The 14454-nt window shown below is 49.0% G+C and overlaps 1 protein-coding gene across 2 annotated transcripts in view; it reads left to right on the forward strand.

Annotated features, from left to right (window-relative positions):
* The window catches only part of Nolo (ADAMTS-like no long nerve cord), a 169142-nt gene that overhangs the window by 87876 nt on the left and 66812 nt on the right, over positions 1-14454 (forward strand). For both annotated transcript variants that reach the window (XM_076895142.1, XM_076895143.1), the window contains exon 2: positions 41-154. In XM_076895142.1, the coding sequence (XP_076751257.1) occupies positions 41-154 (114 nt within the window). The remainder of the gene's footprint in view (positions 1-40; positions 155-14454) is intronic.

Here is a 14454-nt window from a genome sequence, read left to right on the forward strand (position 1 = left end):
AACGATTTCAATCGTTCTCATTGATATACGATTGTTTCAGATATGCCTGGTGGGCCTGGTGTTAAGCGACAACAGCACAATCGGCGACTCGATTATCGAGGACGTTTCAGAGGTATCGGAAGCCAACAACCTCGACACAGACTCAGGAGACCAGGTAAATCGATTGGCAACGCTATTCCCCGATGCGAGAACCTCGAAGTCCTTCGCAACGCGACAGTCTCTAATTTGATTCCATCGCTGGTCGTCGTATCTTAACGAATTCCTCTATCAATCTCGCTCGATGACGCGAACGAGGAAGTTTGTACGCGCGCGTATTAGATGCGCCTCGGTACCTGTAGATTTGCGAAAGAATTGGGGTAGGCGTCGCTGGAGCTGCAGGAAAAATAAACACCTTTATCCGTGCCAGCCAGTCGGAAATAGGTCGCAGAAACCGTTACACCCATGTTGAACCCTGGCAAAGCACTCTTTCTCTCCCCCTCGCTCTTTACCAACATTTTGTTCTTCTTCTGTTTCCCCTCTTTTTTCTTTTTCTTTCCACCTTCCTCTCTTTGCCGCCCCCGACGAAACACGGTGCAGACGGGTGTAAAGTCTTTTACGCTCGGTGAGACCACCCGCCCCTCTACCCACCACCTCCGCGTTGGACTTTCGTGCTCTGTTTAGTCGCGGCTGTTCGTCAACGGAGACTTCCGGCGTCTTGCTCGACCTCGACTAATCTCAAGATGACGTTACGGACGCACTCTTCGTCGCCGTCGTCGTCTACGTTCTACGTTCTTACCGAAATAGAGCCGCGAAACGGCACGGAAACCGCTCTGGGATTCGCGCGAACGCGAAACCCTCCTGGCTCTCGTTCCCCTTTTCAACGTTGTGTCTGCTTTGCAGAATTTTCCCTTGAATCACGATGCTATTCTACACCGGCTCTTTTCCACCGGCAGCCGCGTTGTCTAGTTAATTCCATACGTCCCCGCCCGCCTTCTTTTTCTGCCTTGTTTCTTTTGACGCGATTCACGTTCCCGTTTTTATACACGAGGTCAAAACGGCGAGACTTTCTATGCGAATTTAGTTGGCCCTCCACTCGGAGGCAGCTGGCGTTGCTTAATTATGTCAATTGCAGTGAAACAGTTGTTCTACGAATTCAAAACGCGAGATACGAAAGAAGGAGACCTTTGTCTGACCATTACCAACCTCGACCACTCGCGCATCAAGCGGAGTGATAACGTGCTGGGAAAAAAATTAGGTTCCAACGATCCATACGTCCACGCTCTTCGACTTTGGTCGCGTTAATCGCGATGGTTGCGACTGCATCGACGTTCTCGTTTGCCACGTTTAGCTTGCCCTTCGCGTGCACGTGCACCAGGGGTGTTAGTTTGCGCGAGTAATTACTGTTTTGCCGAAGAGATCGCCGTGGTCCTGGCGACGCTTCGCGGCGACCGCGCCTTCTTGCGACCGGCTCGCTACCTCGAGGAATTTCCATTTTCCTTGAGAGCTTCGAGAACAGAACCCGGACGGAGAGGCAACGGTGGCCTAGTTTCGATGCACCGCAGTCGATACACGTGTAACGCTTCTTCATATTTCCTTCTCGGACGCGGTTTGAATATCGCTCGGCCCCGAACTTCCGTCAGATCGATGGTTTTCCACTTACTTTACCGCGGGTATCTCACCGCGGGGCTAAAGCTTCGCGGTTGTAAATTCCGTGAAGAAACTGCATTCTTCTCGTTGGATCGTTGGATGATGCATGTGTGCAACGAATATCGCGGAGCAAAGTAATTAGAAATCGCACGTGTTTCCATTTCGCTACGCGAGAGCCATTAAAATGAATCTCTGAACGCATCGATCTAGTGAAAATGTTGAGGATAAAGAGGCCACCAAGGAACACGGATTCATCTCGAAGAGCATCTTGCCGTTTCGACTTTCATAATATGCAAACCGCCGCGAAGGGCTCGGAGGACCAGCGAACCCGATAATCCCGGAAAAATGTTCTCGCCGCGTTTGCAGCGCGTTCCCGCAAGCGTTCGCGAATGCATCAGCAAACATGAAAGTTAAACGCGTCTACGCTCAATCCCGCGTCGAATGGTACGTAAATGACGGGATGAGAGAATCCCACCGCTACCCCTCGCTTTTTCCTGCCCACCACCCGACTGTTCGCGGATCGTCGTCGGGAAATTCTAGAATTTCCACGCGTTTTCACGCCAGAAAAAAAGACGAGGCCGGAGATCGTAACGTTTAACTTGGCGAGGCTTTCATCGCTCAAACTTTCGCCGCGTTATGTTTCCGCGGGTACCGTCGACCATGGATTTCTCTGGCGAACGTTGCGTCGATCGCGAGCCGTCCGCGAAGCACAATAGCGAAGGGAGAGGAGATAATAGAAACTGTGCGCTGGCAAATGCGCGCAATTTTTCGCGGAAGTCCGATTCTGTTTAATGTAACCGATCTTAATTTACGAGGTAATTAACTCGGCAGTATTTTCAGCGGGGCTACCATTCGTTGCGCCACAATCAAAATGGCTGCGAGTCGTAAAATTAGAATTCTCGCGAATGCAGGTAATTCTTGGGCTTGAATGTTGTGCATCATGCATGAGACGCCGGGAGTTTCCATTTACACGGGAAACAACGCTTTTTAACGGCGTTATCTTCGTGCCATTAATTGTAATTGCAAGAGCCGAGCGTTAATTAAATACCGACACTCGACACGGAACAATTGCTCGGAGAATGAAGTTATACATAGTAAAAACAGAGAGGGAGCACTCGTCATCCGTATGTAGGTCGGTCCGGTAATTTTCACCCTTCCTCCGAGAAAGTTTCTGCCCTCTTATCCGGTCGACGTTTAACCAATTTTCGATTCGTCGGAAAAATGGATTAAAACTTTCCGACCCTCTCGTGCACGCTTCCACTTTTCCTCTCCCCTCGCGTGAAAAATAAAAGAAACTCCCTCGCGAACTCCGACTAAATCGACTCGACTCGTGCTCGTACTGTGTACATTTTTTGTCAGTATCGTTGTTTTCCTTTGACGCGAACGGGCCCAGCTGAACCCGGTCCTTACGTGTCAGCGACACGCACCATTTTACACCAACCTCTCGCTGGGCCTCTCTGCGCGCGTTAGAAAAACTCGCCAAAAGAGACGTTTATAATAAACAAACAAACGAAAATGTGTACGAAAAATTTCGCACACCCGCCAGTTCATCCATCCTAATTCAACGAGCGTCCCGGAAAAATGCTAACGGCCGCTGTCTCCCGTGGCGTAAACTTTACAACGTTGTTTTCTCGCGTCGCCCCGATTAAATCCCCCGGCCGACCGGAAGCCGCTGGAGGGTGGTCACGGTCGACGTTGCCGACGCGTCCTCGAGCGTCACGGCGTCGCGAAACACTCGCGAAAAATGTGCGACCGGTTTTATAGCGATGGGACCCGTGGGGTGCAGAGCTGATACGCGATTTTATTCCGTTCCAGGCGCGACCGGAAGTCCTCCGCGTCGCGCGTAAAACTCGCTCGGCCACCACCGACCGCTTCACCCATCCGCGCGTTCTCCATCGATCGTTTCGCGTATGGTCGCGTCCTCGTGATCCATGATTCGATCAATAGCTACTGGTGAGAGAGAGGGAAAAAGAGGGAGGAATGAATCTCCCTATTATGGCTGTTTCACGGTGTTTTTTTTATCGACGCTTGGTTAGACCTTGTCGCGTATTTTATACGCGAGATCGAGGACGTTTCCGACGTAAAGTCTCCGAGATGAGTACTATAATTTATGGTGGGCACAAGTTTGGACAAGGTGGAGGACAGCCTGGAATATATCGCAGTTGGTGTAAAATATAACGATATCAGAATTTAATCAAGGAAGAAAGTTTCTGGATCTAAACGATGTAAAGTGTACGGCTCGTTTCGAACTGAAATGGCCAGAGAATATGTCTACGGTTCGATAACATCTCCTGGAGAAGAGAAAAGAGTTGCACGATTATCCTAATTAGTTATCCTTGTCCAGAAGTGCGCTCGTCGGGAAAAAAAGGCGGAGTAACGATTCGAATGATGGATGGGAAGTAGCCCTCGCGACGAATCGGAACAGTGGATTATCAGAAATTTAGGATGTTCTAGCTTAACGTACGTATATCACCGAACGCGCAGTTTATCGTATTTTGAATGTGGAAATCAGAATTTATGAATTGGACGTCACGGTGCACGGGGTGCTTCATGTAGCTGGGAACCGTATCCTCGAAGATGACCGTGCTATCCTGGCTCTCGCGTATCCCATTCGAATCCAGTTTGTATTCGCATATAAAACTGTGCATTATACGAATATATACTGTAAATAAAATTATTCCATAGGCAAAGGCAGGGAATACCGTTCTGTTCCCTATCGATTTTAAAATACACCAAAGTCTGAGTTTCACCGCCAATCGGGGCATTCGATCAGAATCTCGTAATTCGTATCACGAAAAGAATTATCTGGTATTCCGCAAACACGTAGGATTCCATTTCGTCGACGGACACGTTCGATCCATCCTCGATCGGATTCTCGCATAATCAAACGGCGCGAGTTCAGCGCGAACCCAAGAAGACTGTCGGCAAAATTTAGGCGAGCAACGAGACAATCTTGTAAGACAACTGTGTCTCTCGGGCGCGCGTACAAAAATACCTTTGATACGAATCCAACGAACAGACAAGACGAATAAGGTCGTACCCGGTATAGGAAATCGTGCCTGACGTGCTAGATCGGATACAGTCCCGGTGTGTTTCTTCGGTCGGTGATTGCATTGGCTACGAGCGTAAAACTAAGTTCGCGAACAGCCCCGCTGCGCGACCGAATTAGGATGTCGCGGCGGTATCGAAATAACGTTTGTCCCGGTTGTATTTTCCGGAAATTCTACTCGCGAATACCGAATCGACGAATTTCCGACAGGCTACACGACGAATTTTGGCAACTAAATTCGCCTCGGGTACCATCGCGTGTCACTGATTGAAAAGAACAGGAAGAACGATAGGTAATTGGTATCGAGACTATCCGTGCGCTCTTCTGGATATAGTTCGCATGGTAGTAAAATTTTGAATATCCGAATCGATCGGAGTTATATCGAGATGGCAACATTTTAGATAGATACGAACGAGTAACGGAAGTGGAAGAAAATGACACTTGGAACGATTACTTCTAATGAATTTTTTCTTTTTAAGAGAGATAGAAAAGTGGAAAGAGAAAGAAGAGGTATTGTAATTGGGCTCGCAATGGTCGATTACTCGATTGGCTGCAATTCTATCCAGGTTCCCCGGGTGGAAGCTCGAAGTTGGGGGAAAGTCTTGATGAGCTTCATGTTAACACGAATTATTTGGATAATTGCCAGAATGGTTATTAGCTGGGATAGTAATCGGTCGGTAGCGATTGTTTCGCTCGGCAAAAGTGTTCCCGTTGAAACAGCTCGATGAACTTTCTAATTGCTTCTTCATCGGGCAACGTCGTTCAATTTGGAAAGAAAAATTCCATCCCACCTCTCGACTGTCCGTCCTCGTCCAACCTCGCGCTCTCGTTTGCCCCTACTGCAATTAGAACGACCAACTAGAACGGAACGCGTCGCGTTTCGGAAACCGAGTTAAAACAATACGCGACACGCGACTGTAAATTCGCATCGCAAATATTTTCGACGAACAAAACGTCCCGTTTAAACTATAATATGCGACGCGTGGCATCCATATATCGTTACAGCCGGTATCGGATCGTTTCAAAAGGGCCTTTGTCCCTCGAAACACAGATGCTTCATTATACGCGATCCGTAAATGAAAATAGAACAAAAATGAGGAAGAAAGGAAGAATGGGGGAACGAGTTTTGCTCCTGCGTGTTTCCCATCGTTGCGAAAAAATGCCGGTCGTCCGACATTTTTTCGTCGCGCAATCCGGATGAAATGCACCCGCGCATTTAACTGATTAATCCCGAGTGTCACGGGGAAAGTGAAACCTACAAAAATGGAATCGTTCGTTGGATAACATTAATTAGAGAATAATTGCTTCACCTTTGCCCCTTTTTGCGAAGAAATGAACTCGGAATTCCGTTAATCTTGCGTTACGTTCAATTTGACACGCGCGCGAATACAGAAACGTGTACTTATACTAAATGCTCTGGCGAGAATTCATTAAAGCGTAAATAATCGGCCGCGGAGAGACGATAATTACACGATTCTCGCAATGAAATTTTCTTCCCTGCGTTATATTAACAATTCAGAGCCGGTCTCGTTCGATCATCCCTGAATATCGTGCCCGCATAATTGGCTGAATTAATAAATTATCGTTAGCCTCGCATTGTGAATTATTCACCGTTGTTCCTTCACAAACAGCGTCCCGCCTTTCCAATTTCTCTTTTTCCTTCCTTTCTCTCTCTCTCTCTCATTCCCGACATCGGCTTCCAAGGCATTCACGCGGAACCGAATCAATGCTTAAAATGGAAGCTTGAGAGCCTACCTATTGAACGCCTCCCGCCACCCGTTCAACCTTTCTTTTCCCTCCCTTTTTTTTTTTTTTTTTTATTACGTAAAGATTCAACAGGCTCGCATTTAGATTCGTTTCATCGGGCGATTACGTAAACGAGTAACTATGATTTGTAGATCGGAATACTTTAAATCGGAGAAAAGAAACCCTAACGACAATAGATCCAGATTGAATATTTATGAACCGATCGTATAACCAAATTACGTATAACTCTCGACTGAATTATTCATACGGCGGATGTATCCCGCCAATTTTCGGGATTCGAACACGCGAAAGTACCAATTTTATTTGTAGAACCGACGTATCTCGAACTACAAAACATTTCCCGAGCTATTTCAGGTGACCCAAAGATAGCTGCCCGCGTCTTTCTTTAAAATGCCCCGGTTTCCTCTCAAAGGGAACGATATTTGAATACTCGAAATCTCACATCTGAAATTATAAGACATCCTCCAATTCCGAGGTATTCCGATAGCAGCGTCTCTCCCTCCCTCCCTCTTTAGCGTCTTCCTTTAAAATCCTCCAATTTCCGGCGAGGAGATCGATGGCTCTCGTTAATTAACCGCTGCAAGCTCGAATGGAACGACAAGAGTCAAAGAGGCTAGGGCTGAAAGCTTTCCGTCCCGATCCACGGGAGAAGAAATCGGTCGGCCACAAAGAAAGTGCAACGGGAGAGGAGGGTCGCGATCGTCGAGTAACCCCTGGACAGAGGAGCGGTGCGTGCCGTGACAATGAGCATTCCTATCTCGTCGTCGTCGTCGTCGTCGTCGTCGCTGGGACGACGACGTTGGCCTCTAGTGGCTCTCTCGACGGGCAGAAGGGTGAAAAGCGTCGACGAAGCACTCGCCGCGCCATCCTGGCCCCCGCCCCCTCTGGCTAATTGTCTAATTGCATTTAACGGGTGTTCGATTTCAAAGGTGGCTGCGAGCGACTCGCATGGAATGGCGGTAGACCGAGGTCCGACGCCTCGAAATTATCGTGGCTGACGCTAATTGCGTTCTTCTTCCCCTCGAACGACGCGGGAAAATTGCACGGATGACGCAAACAACCGGATCGTTCGCGCGCAATTAACGTTCTCGCGTACGAAACTTTCGTTCGGAGGAAAGAGGTGTATCGTCGAGCAGCGGGGAATATCGATCCGGCGAATTTTTGGCAAACACGAGTGCTCGGTTGGAGGAGGAGGAGGAGGAGGAGGTGGTGGTGGTAGGTAGAGCGCGAGAATGAAGTGACACTTGCTGTTTCCTATTCAGACGGGGTTCGGTGCTCGACAACTCTGAATAGCCACTTAATCCCAGACGCGCCATAACACCGGGACTATAATTCTCTGGACAAATACGTCATTAAAATTCTAACGACCGTTCCACTTATCCGAAAAATAATCGAGCCCGCGCGATTCATCGGCGATACACACAGAGAGAGAGAGAGAGAGAGAGAGAGGGAGGCGCTGAAACCAGGGAACAAAGAGGCAAGAAATCATGAGGACCGCGACACACACCGTTGGTAGTCTCATCCAACGAAAGACGCCAAGAAACATTAAAGAAGATAAACGGCCGGCGAAGTCGGTCTCATTCATAATTCATGCCGCTAATTTCTCACGGCGGTGCGCGCCGCTACGTTATTGCATTATCTGGAAAATCCTTGAATAATTCTCATCCGACCGCGCGGCTCTTGCCACGAAACTTGGACGCCGTTATATCGTCCTGCCTCTCGCCTCCCTGCCGTCTTACCGATCTTCTTTTCTGGTCCTCTATCTTCTCATCGACGATACGTCGACCACATCCTTCGATTACGTTCCTTTTCCCATTTCAGAATTTCGCCGTTCTTAGCGCAGCTGGTTAATTATACAAGATGGCTGACTGTGTCAACCGACGGGACAGCGGAGTCTAATTGAATAATTTCGCGACTCATCCGCTGCACGATTCCGAGTAATTCATTAGAATTCAACGCGGGACGATAATAACGATATACGTTCGTCAATTTGACGGAACGATATTAGATAAACGACTATGGAAAGTTTTATTAAACCGATCGCGATTTTGTTTCTTCTGTTCCTCAGTTTCGCGACATTTCTCGAAGCGTGTTTCACCGTTACGGCTCTTTTCCCGAGCTACTTTCAATTCTCTCGATTCTCATTCATCTCCGGATGCTTTCCGCTCTTTCTCTCCCTCTTTTCGTATGCACCAAGTCCGTACGAACGGACAATAAACCTCTCCGTCATATGCTCGCGATATACGCCACGTTTTTCCCTATCTCTGTACACGACTGCTCGTTGAATATGCATACGTTTTAAACAATAGCAGCACGATAAAGCGACCACTTTTTCCAAGCGTCTCAATTTTCTTCAATATTGGCCTCGAGCCGAACGATCTTAAAGCTCGACAATACTCCGCGCTGGTCGTTAACCATTTCACGTGAGAACACTTCAAACGAATGCAGTAATCGTTATCCTCGATGCCTTTTTCGTTTCTTTCTTTTTTTCTTTTCACTCGATACTATTTTGGCAACCGATTCGAAAAGCTGCAGCAACGGCAGATACATTTTAATTAAACAGACCGGAATCGGAATAACGCGCAGCGGGAGTTCGAGGGACGGAAGGATCGAGCAACTGTGGAGGCAGACGCCGAGGCAATTTGTTTCTCGCGGCGCAATATAAAACGAGACTACTCGCCGCGATAATAAAGGCCCCCGGTCATAAGTCCCGCGGCGTGGGGGACGTAATGGCTCGTGGATCGTTGTGTCTTATAAAACTTTGGCAATTTTGAGAGAGGTGTGACTGACGTGTAATAACCCCTGCGCCACCGGCGAACTGTGTTTCGAGACGACTTCCACCAAACCTGCGCCCTCGTCCACCCCCCCGAACTTTCCCTTTTCCCTCGCCCTCTCCCTGTTACACCCTGGAACACACCCATCCACCGCGATCGCGCCGTTGCTTTTCAAGCGCCCACGCATCGATTCCTGCTTGAACCGAACCACCGCTTACAAATTAACCCCGGAGTGGAGCCATTTTTTTCCCTCGCTCCTCGAGGAACCGAGCGTGTCTCGATGGGGACAAGTTAAATTAACCCACGGGGTCTGCCTTTCCCGCTTCCTCTCTCTCTCTCTCTCTCTTTTTCTGTCACCCTCGCGTTACAGGTTTGCTTTTTTTTTCCAATTTTTCATTTTTTTTTCCTTTTTTTTCCATTCCTTCTTCGTCCCCGTTTGCCCTCGTTCCACGCTCCGTCGCCTTTCGCGCAGTGAAACATCGGAAACCATTATTTAAAAGCCGACCGGTATAATATCTGTTCCCCAGCGTTTCATTAAAACGGGGAACTGCGGCTTTTAATCAAGTAATCTGAATGAGTCGCGAGCCGTGATACTCGGTGGAAATTATGTTTCGGATTTAGAGGGCTGCCACGATACCTCGTTCTCCCCGTTCGCGGATTATCGATTGTCGAATCGCGCCCCGTGTAAATTGTAATTACCTACAAAGTAGGATGCAAGGTGTACGAATAGGGAGCGTATGATACCAACGCGCATAGAACTAGGGATTCATCCTGTTAGAAGGTTCGTTCGGTCCTGGAGAACGAGGGAGGTATGCTCTCTAACAAAAGCAGTGTTTCGTTTCGGTATATTCAGAGAGGATCGAAATTAATTAACAATTCTCATTATCGAGGGCAGAGAATCGTTCGACGTAGCACTGGCTGGATAATACGGATCGGAGATGCTACTGATGAAACAAAGCCTCGATAAATCATTGCTTTGAGTCCAAATGCCAAGCGTTATTCAGTCGTATGATCGTCAAACACAACGTTTTCATTATCCTCGGTGTATATCATGAACGTTTGGCTAATATTATGCTGCTTAATGCTAGCGGAACGTTAGTTTTGGATCTCGATTAAATGATCGAGAAAAGAACGAAAAAATGTTCGCTAAAAATGCTATCGAGAGAAGAAAAAAATCTATAAGTCGCAAATTTGTGGAACAAAAAAGTAGATATCTTTTGCTATCCTTGAGAGATTAATTACGGAGAAAAGTTAATGAAGCCGGTGGAGCGAAATCGAGGGTGAGACAGGGAGCAGCCGCGAATAATCATAAATATTAGCGGTAATCCTCCGCTATCAGCCAGGCTCTCGGTTTTATCGGCCATAAAGTGCTTCGTTGGAGAATCATTCCGCGTTTAACGTATATATACGCACACTTGACCGACCCGGTCGCCTGCTATCGTCCACTTTTACCATCGAAATTTCTGTTTTACATCGGCCGAGAGTTGTTCGCCCTTCGATTGCCCGGAAATTACACCGGCGAACACTCGTCGCACGAGTACCTTTCCAACCTGGATACACGTTTCCATCAATTCGTGACAGCTGTTTAAATGCATAGAATTCAATCGAACTGCAGACGAATCGAATGAGAGAGCGTAGAAACGAGGATGATGAACGCGCGAAGGAAGAAAGGTCCCGTTTCTATGAAAAAAAAAAAAATTAGACGACAGAAAGCTAGACAGAAAATAGAAAAGGAAGAGGCGCCCGCCTTCCAGCACCTATCACAAGCAAAAGGCGTTCCACAAATGGGTTCTCGGCCTAATTCAATTTCCCGTGGAACGATTAACGGCGACACGCTTCTCGCTTAGGGTCTCCTACTCGAGGATGGTCAGGGCTCGTCGTGGCATTAGCCCGACAAAACCGATCGCCGCGGGTCCCACTCGAGGCGTTTGCATCGATAATGAACGGACAGGTGGCACCGATCGAACACGGAGCCATCGACACGATGTTCCCCGTGGGTGACACCCAACGGCCGGCTTTTCCAGGACCCCGGTACCAGCCGCCTCGAGGACGCGATTATATTGGAAACGACTACGAAAATGCCCTCGCCCCGTCGGTGATACCGATCTCCGGATTCGATCCGGGGACCTCCATTAGCAATGGATCGACGTGGCGGATGGAATTCTACGGAGATGACGTTGAGACAGGCGTGCTTAAAGAGAGCGAGACGGTGGAAAAGAAGATCTCTCTCCCTCTCTCTCTCTCTCTCTCTCTCTCTCTCTCCTTCTCGATACCCCGCTGTTGCTTTCAATAATTTGGGAGTCTAATGTGCCACCCCGGAACGGTAGGTAGAGAGCGTTTTGGGAAGCGAATGGGATGAGAGGCGAACGCGAAGATCGAACGGGGAGAAGGCACTCGAGCCGAAAACAGACGGGTGAAGAAGTCGAGGCGGCGTGGGCGTAGAGCGGGAGGGTGGAGGGACAAATTGACACCTGCACGCGGGAATCGAGTCCCGGGCTGGATGTGGCGAGGACGAAAGCGACGACGAGGTGGAGGAGAACGCGTGAATAATGCAGACGCCGCGAGGATCCTGCTTAAAAGTCCGATCATCCGTTCTATTCCCAGCGTCCCGAGACCTCTCGCCGTGCCGACGTGGAAAAGATAACACTCGGAGACATTATCGACCATCTCTCGCCTCCCCTCGATTGGGGGATTGATCGCGGGCGTACGATTCGCGACTCTGTCCCGGTAATTATGCATAGCCCCCGTGGCACTCTCGCGCAGACGAAACACTTACGGTGTTTTTCCAAACTCCCGTTTCCTCCCACCTACTACGTGATAGCATTTCGTGGAACCGAGTATCTGAAATCTCGTCTTCTTCTCCCGAGCGGAAGGCCTCGAATCAATTATAAATTTCTCCGCCGGATACAAAGAGGTGCTGCGCTATCTTTAAACGCTGCGTTTAAAGTAGACGCCCCAAATCTGCGTGTCCCAAATCCCATTCTTCCTGCTGCCCTCGATATTCATACTCCCATTGTCATTAAAATCACCCCATTACCCGTCGCCCGAGTCGAAATGCCCCGAAGGGTGGCGCGACACCCTTTTAAACGGCCCAGCGCACGACCGGTTATCGCTTATCGGAATTTCATTTTCGAGACGGCCGAAACTCATAAACGCTTCCGAATATCATTACGCGGGAGATAACTGATCCGGATCGAGGCACTCCGCACCGACGCGAGCCGCACCGACGAATTTATTTCCACGGCTTACTCCTTATCCCGCTTAAGACATCAGTCTTTTTAAGCCTATTACGCACCCCTTTTAACCTGACACCGTCACGAAACTCGACTCGTTCAGCTTTCGAGGCTGGTTTCGGTGGGCTCGCGTCCCATGCAAACTCCCGTAATCTCTGGCTACTCTTGACAACGTTATTTCGTCGGACCTCTCGAAACAACGCGCCGAACGAAACCTCGATTTGCGTTTAAGAACGATGAATAATATATGCCCAAGCTAATTCGTCGATTCGTCGATCGTAATTATAACACGTCTGCGCGATTATACCGCGGTTATATCAGTTGGATCGATTTACGAGCCTTTCCGGTAATTTTAACTGCGCGAAAGACCAATAACCTGGAAGTAACACAATCCCAACGATTGTTTTAGTAGACCAAGTTTATTTTCAACTCGCGATCCTATGGCACGATTCAATTTACGTTACCGCTTTTGCGAAACGATCGCTACGGGACCCAGATTTTCTTTTAATCAATGCCATCCGCTTCAGTTTGCAAGCACTATTTTCTCCTTTATTAAACTCGGGAAATTTTCCATCGTTCAATATTTGCACCTAAGCAAAATCTTCTCTGCGATCACGTAGAAGTACTCTTCTCTGAGTATCGCGACACGCAGCTCGCGTTACCTTATTATAGACGAAGCTACTTAACAAGCTAACCACGTGTAGTTCAAAATTAAAAAAACTTATCGCCATTTCTGTGGACCGCTGTATTACTGTGCACCAAGTAACAGAAAGCAGATCGTGCTCGGAAGCGTGGGACGCTTCTCCGAGAGTGTTTGTACCTTTATTCGGCGTCTTTTTGCGCGACACCAAGCGCGAAGAAGCTTAGAGGAAAGGGGGCGCGAGAAATGGGGAGAAAGTCGTGGGCGAGGCATCGTTGGAGGTATTCGCGTAATTGTGAAATATTTATATTGCACGCGGCCCAAGGGTGAAGGATAGGGCGGTAATCCGGCGACGCGGTGCCCGCTGAAAATTCCGCAGGCGGCCAGCCGGAGAGGGAACGCAAACATTTGGAGCGCGACGCGCGCTTTAAACTCGTAATTCGTGCGGCTGCTTTTTCGCGAGCGCGCCTCCGAAAGATTCGGGGACGGGGAACAACCGGACGGAACCGGGACGAGCGTTCCCTGGGACGCACTCGACGCGACTCGTCGGCTGAAAAAAACCGCGACGAGGTTGTCGAGTGAAACCAGCGACCATCTGTCGACGCGCGGTGAGAGCTTTCTCGAGCCTACATCTTTCGAGTGTTCTCGCGACGTTTTTTTTCCTTGCGAAAAACCTCCGAAATTAGCCGGATTTCATTCGAACCAGCAACGATTCGACAGCGCGCCGCATCGATGGACGGAAAGTAGCGTCGTCGCGAGAGAATGGGGAAAATGGTCGCATCGCGAATTGGTGGGCGACCGTCGACAAAGACGGAACGACGATTAAAAAACGCGGTCTGCCGCGTCACTGAAACGAGAATGGATGGAGGGACGCGGAGACCGGATGAAACGGGGCAAGGTGGAAATGCGGTGGGTGTCGCAGAGAAAGACACAAGGGGGTCCTTTAGACGGTAGATGGTGCCGGTGGAACTCTAGCTCGGTTGGCGGTGGAGTTTGAATAATGCAGACTTGCAAGCCTGCTTAAAAGTGATCGGTCCGACCGCCTCGCCCCCTCGTCGCAACCCTTCGCGCGCGCGCCACCCTTTAGAATCCTACTTCCAGTTCGTCTAAGAGCACGAACTAAGATTGATTTTAGATTGGGTGGGAATTGGGAATAGCTGGTCCGTTACTCTCTGGCAACACGCTTCCCCTCTTTCTTTTTGTCTTTGTCTACTACCACGACCCCTTTTCCCGCAACCCTTCCCGGCGTCGATGCTTTTATCTCCGTTCTGCTTGATTTTATTAAACCCCCCACCGGGTCCGGCGTCGCTGTAGGCTTGTATGCATGTAAATTGCCGGAATGCTTTGAAGAGGGGCCGCGGAATG

This window comes from Xylocopa sonorina, chromosome 5, assembly GCF_050948175.1.
Source record: "Xylocopa sonorina isolate GNS202 chromosome 5, iyXylSono1_principal, whole genome shotgun sequence".
Taxonomy (NCBI): domain Eukaryota; kingdom Metazoa; phylum Arthropoda; class Insecta; order Hymenoptera; family Apidae; genus Xylocopa; species Xylocopa sonorina.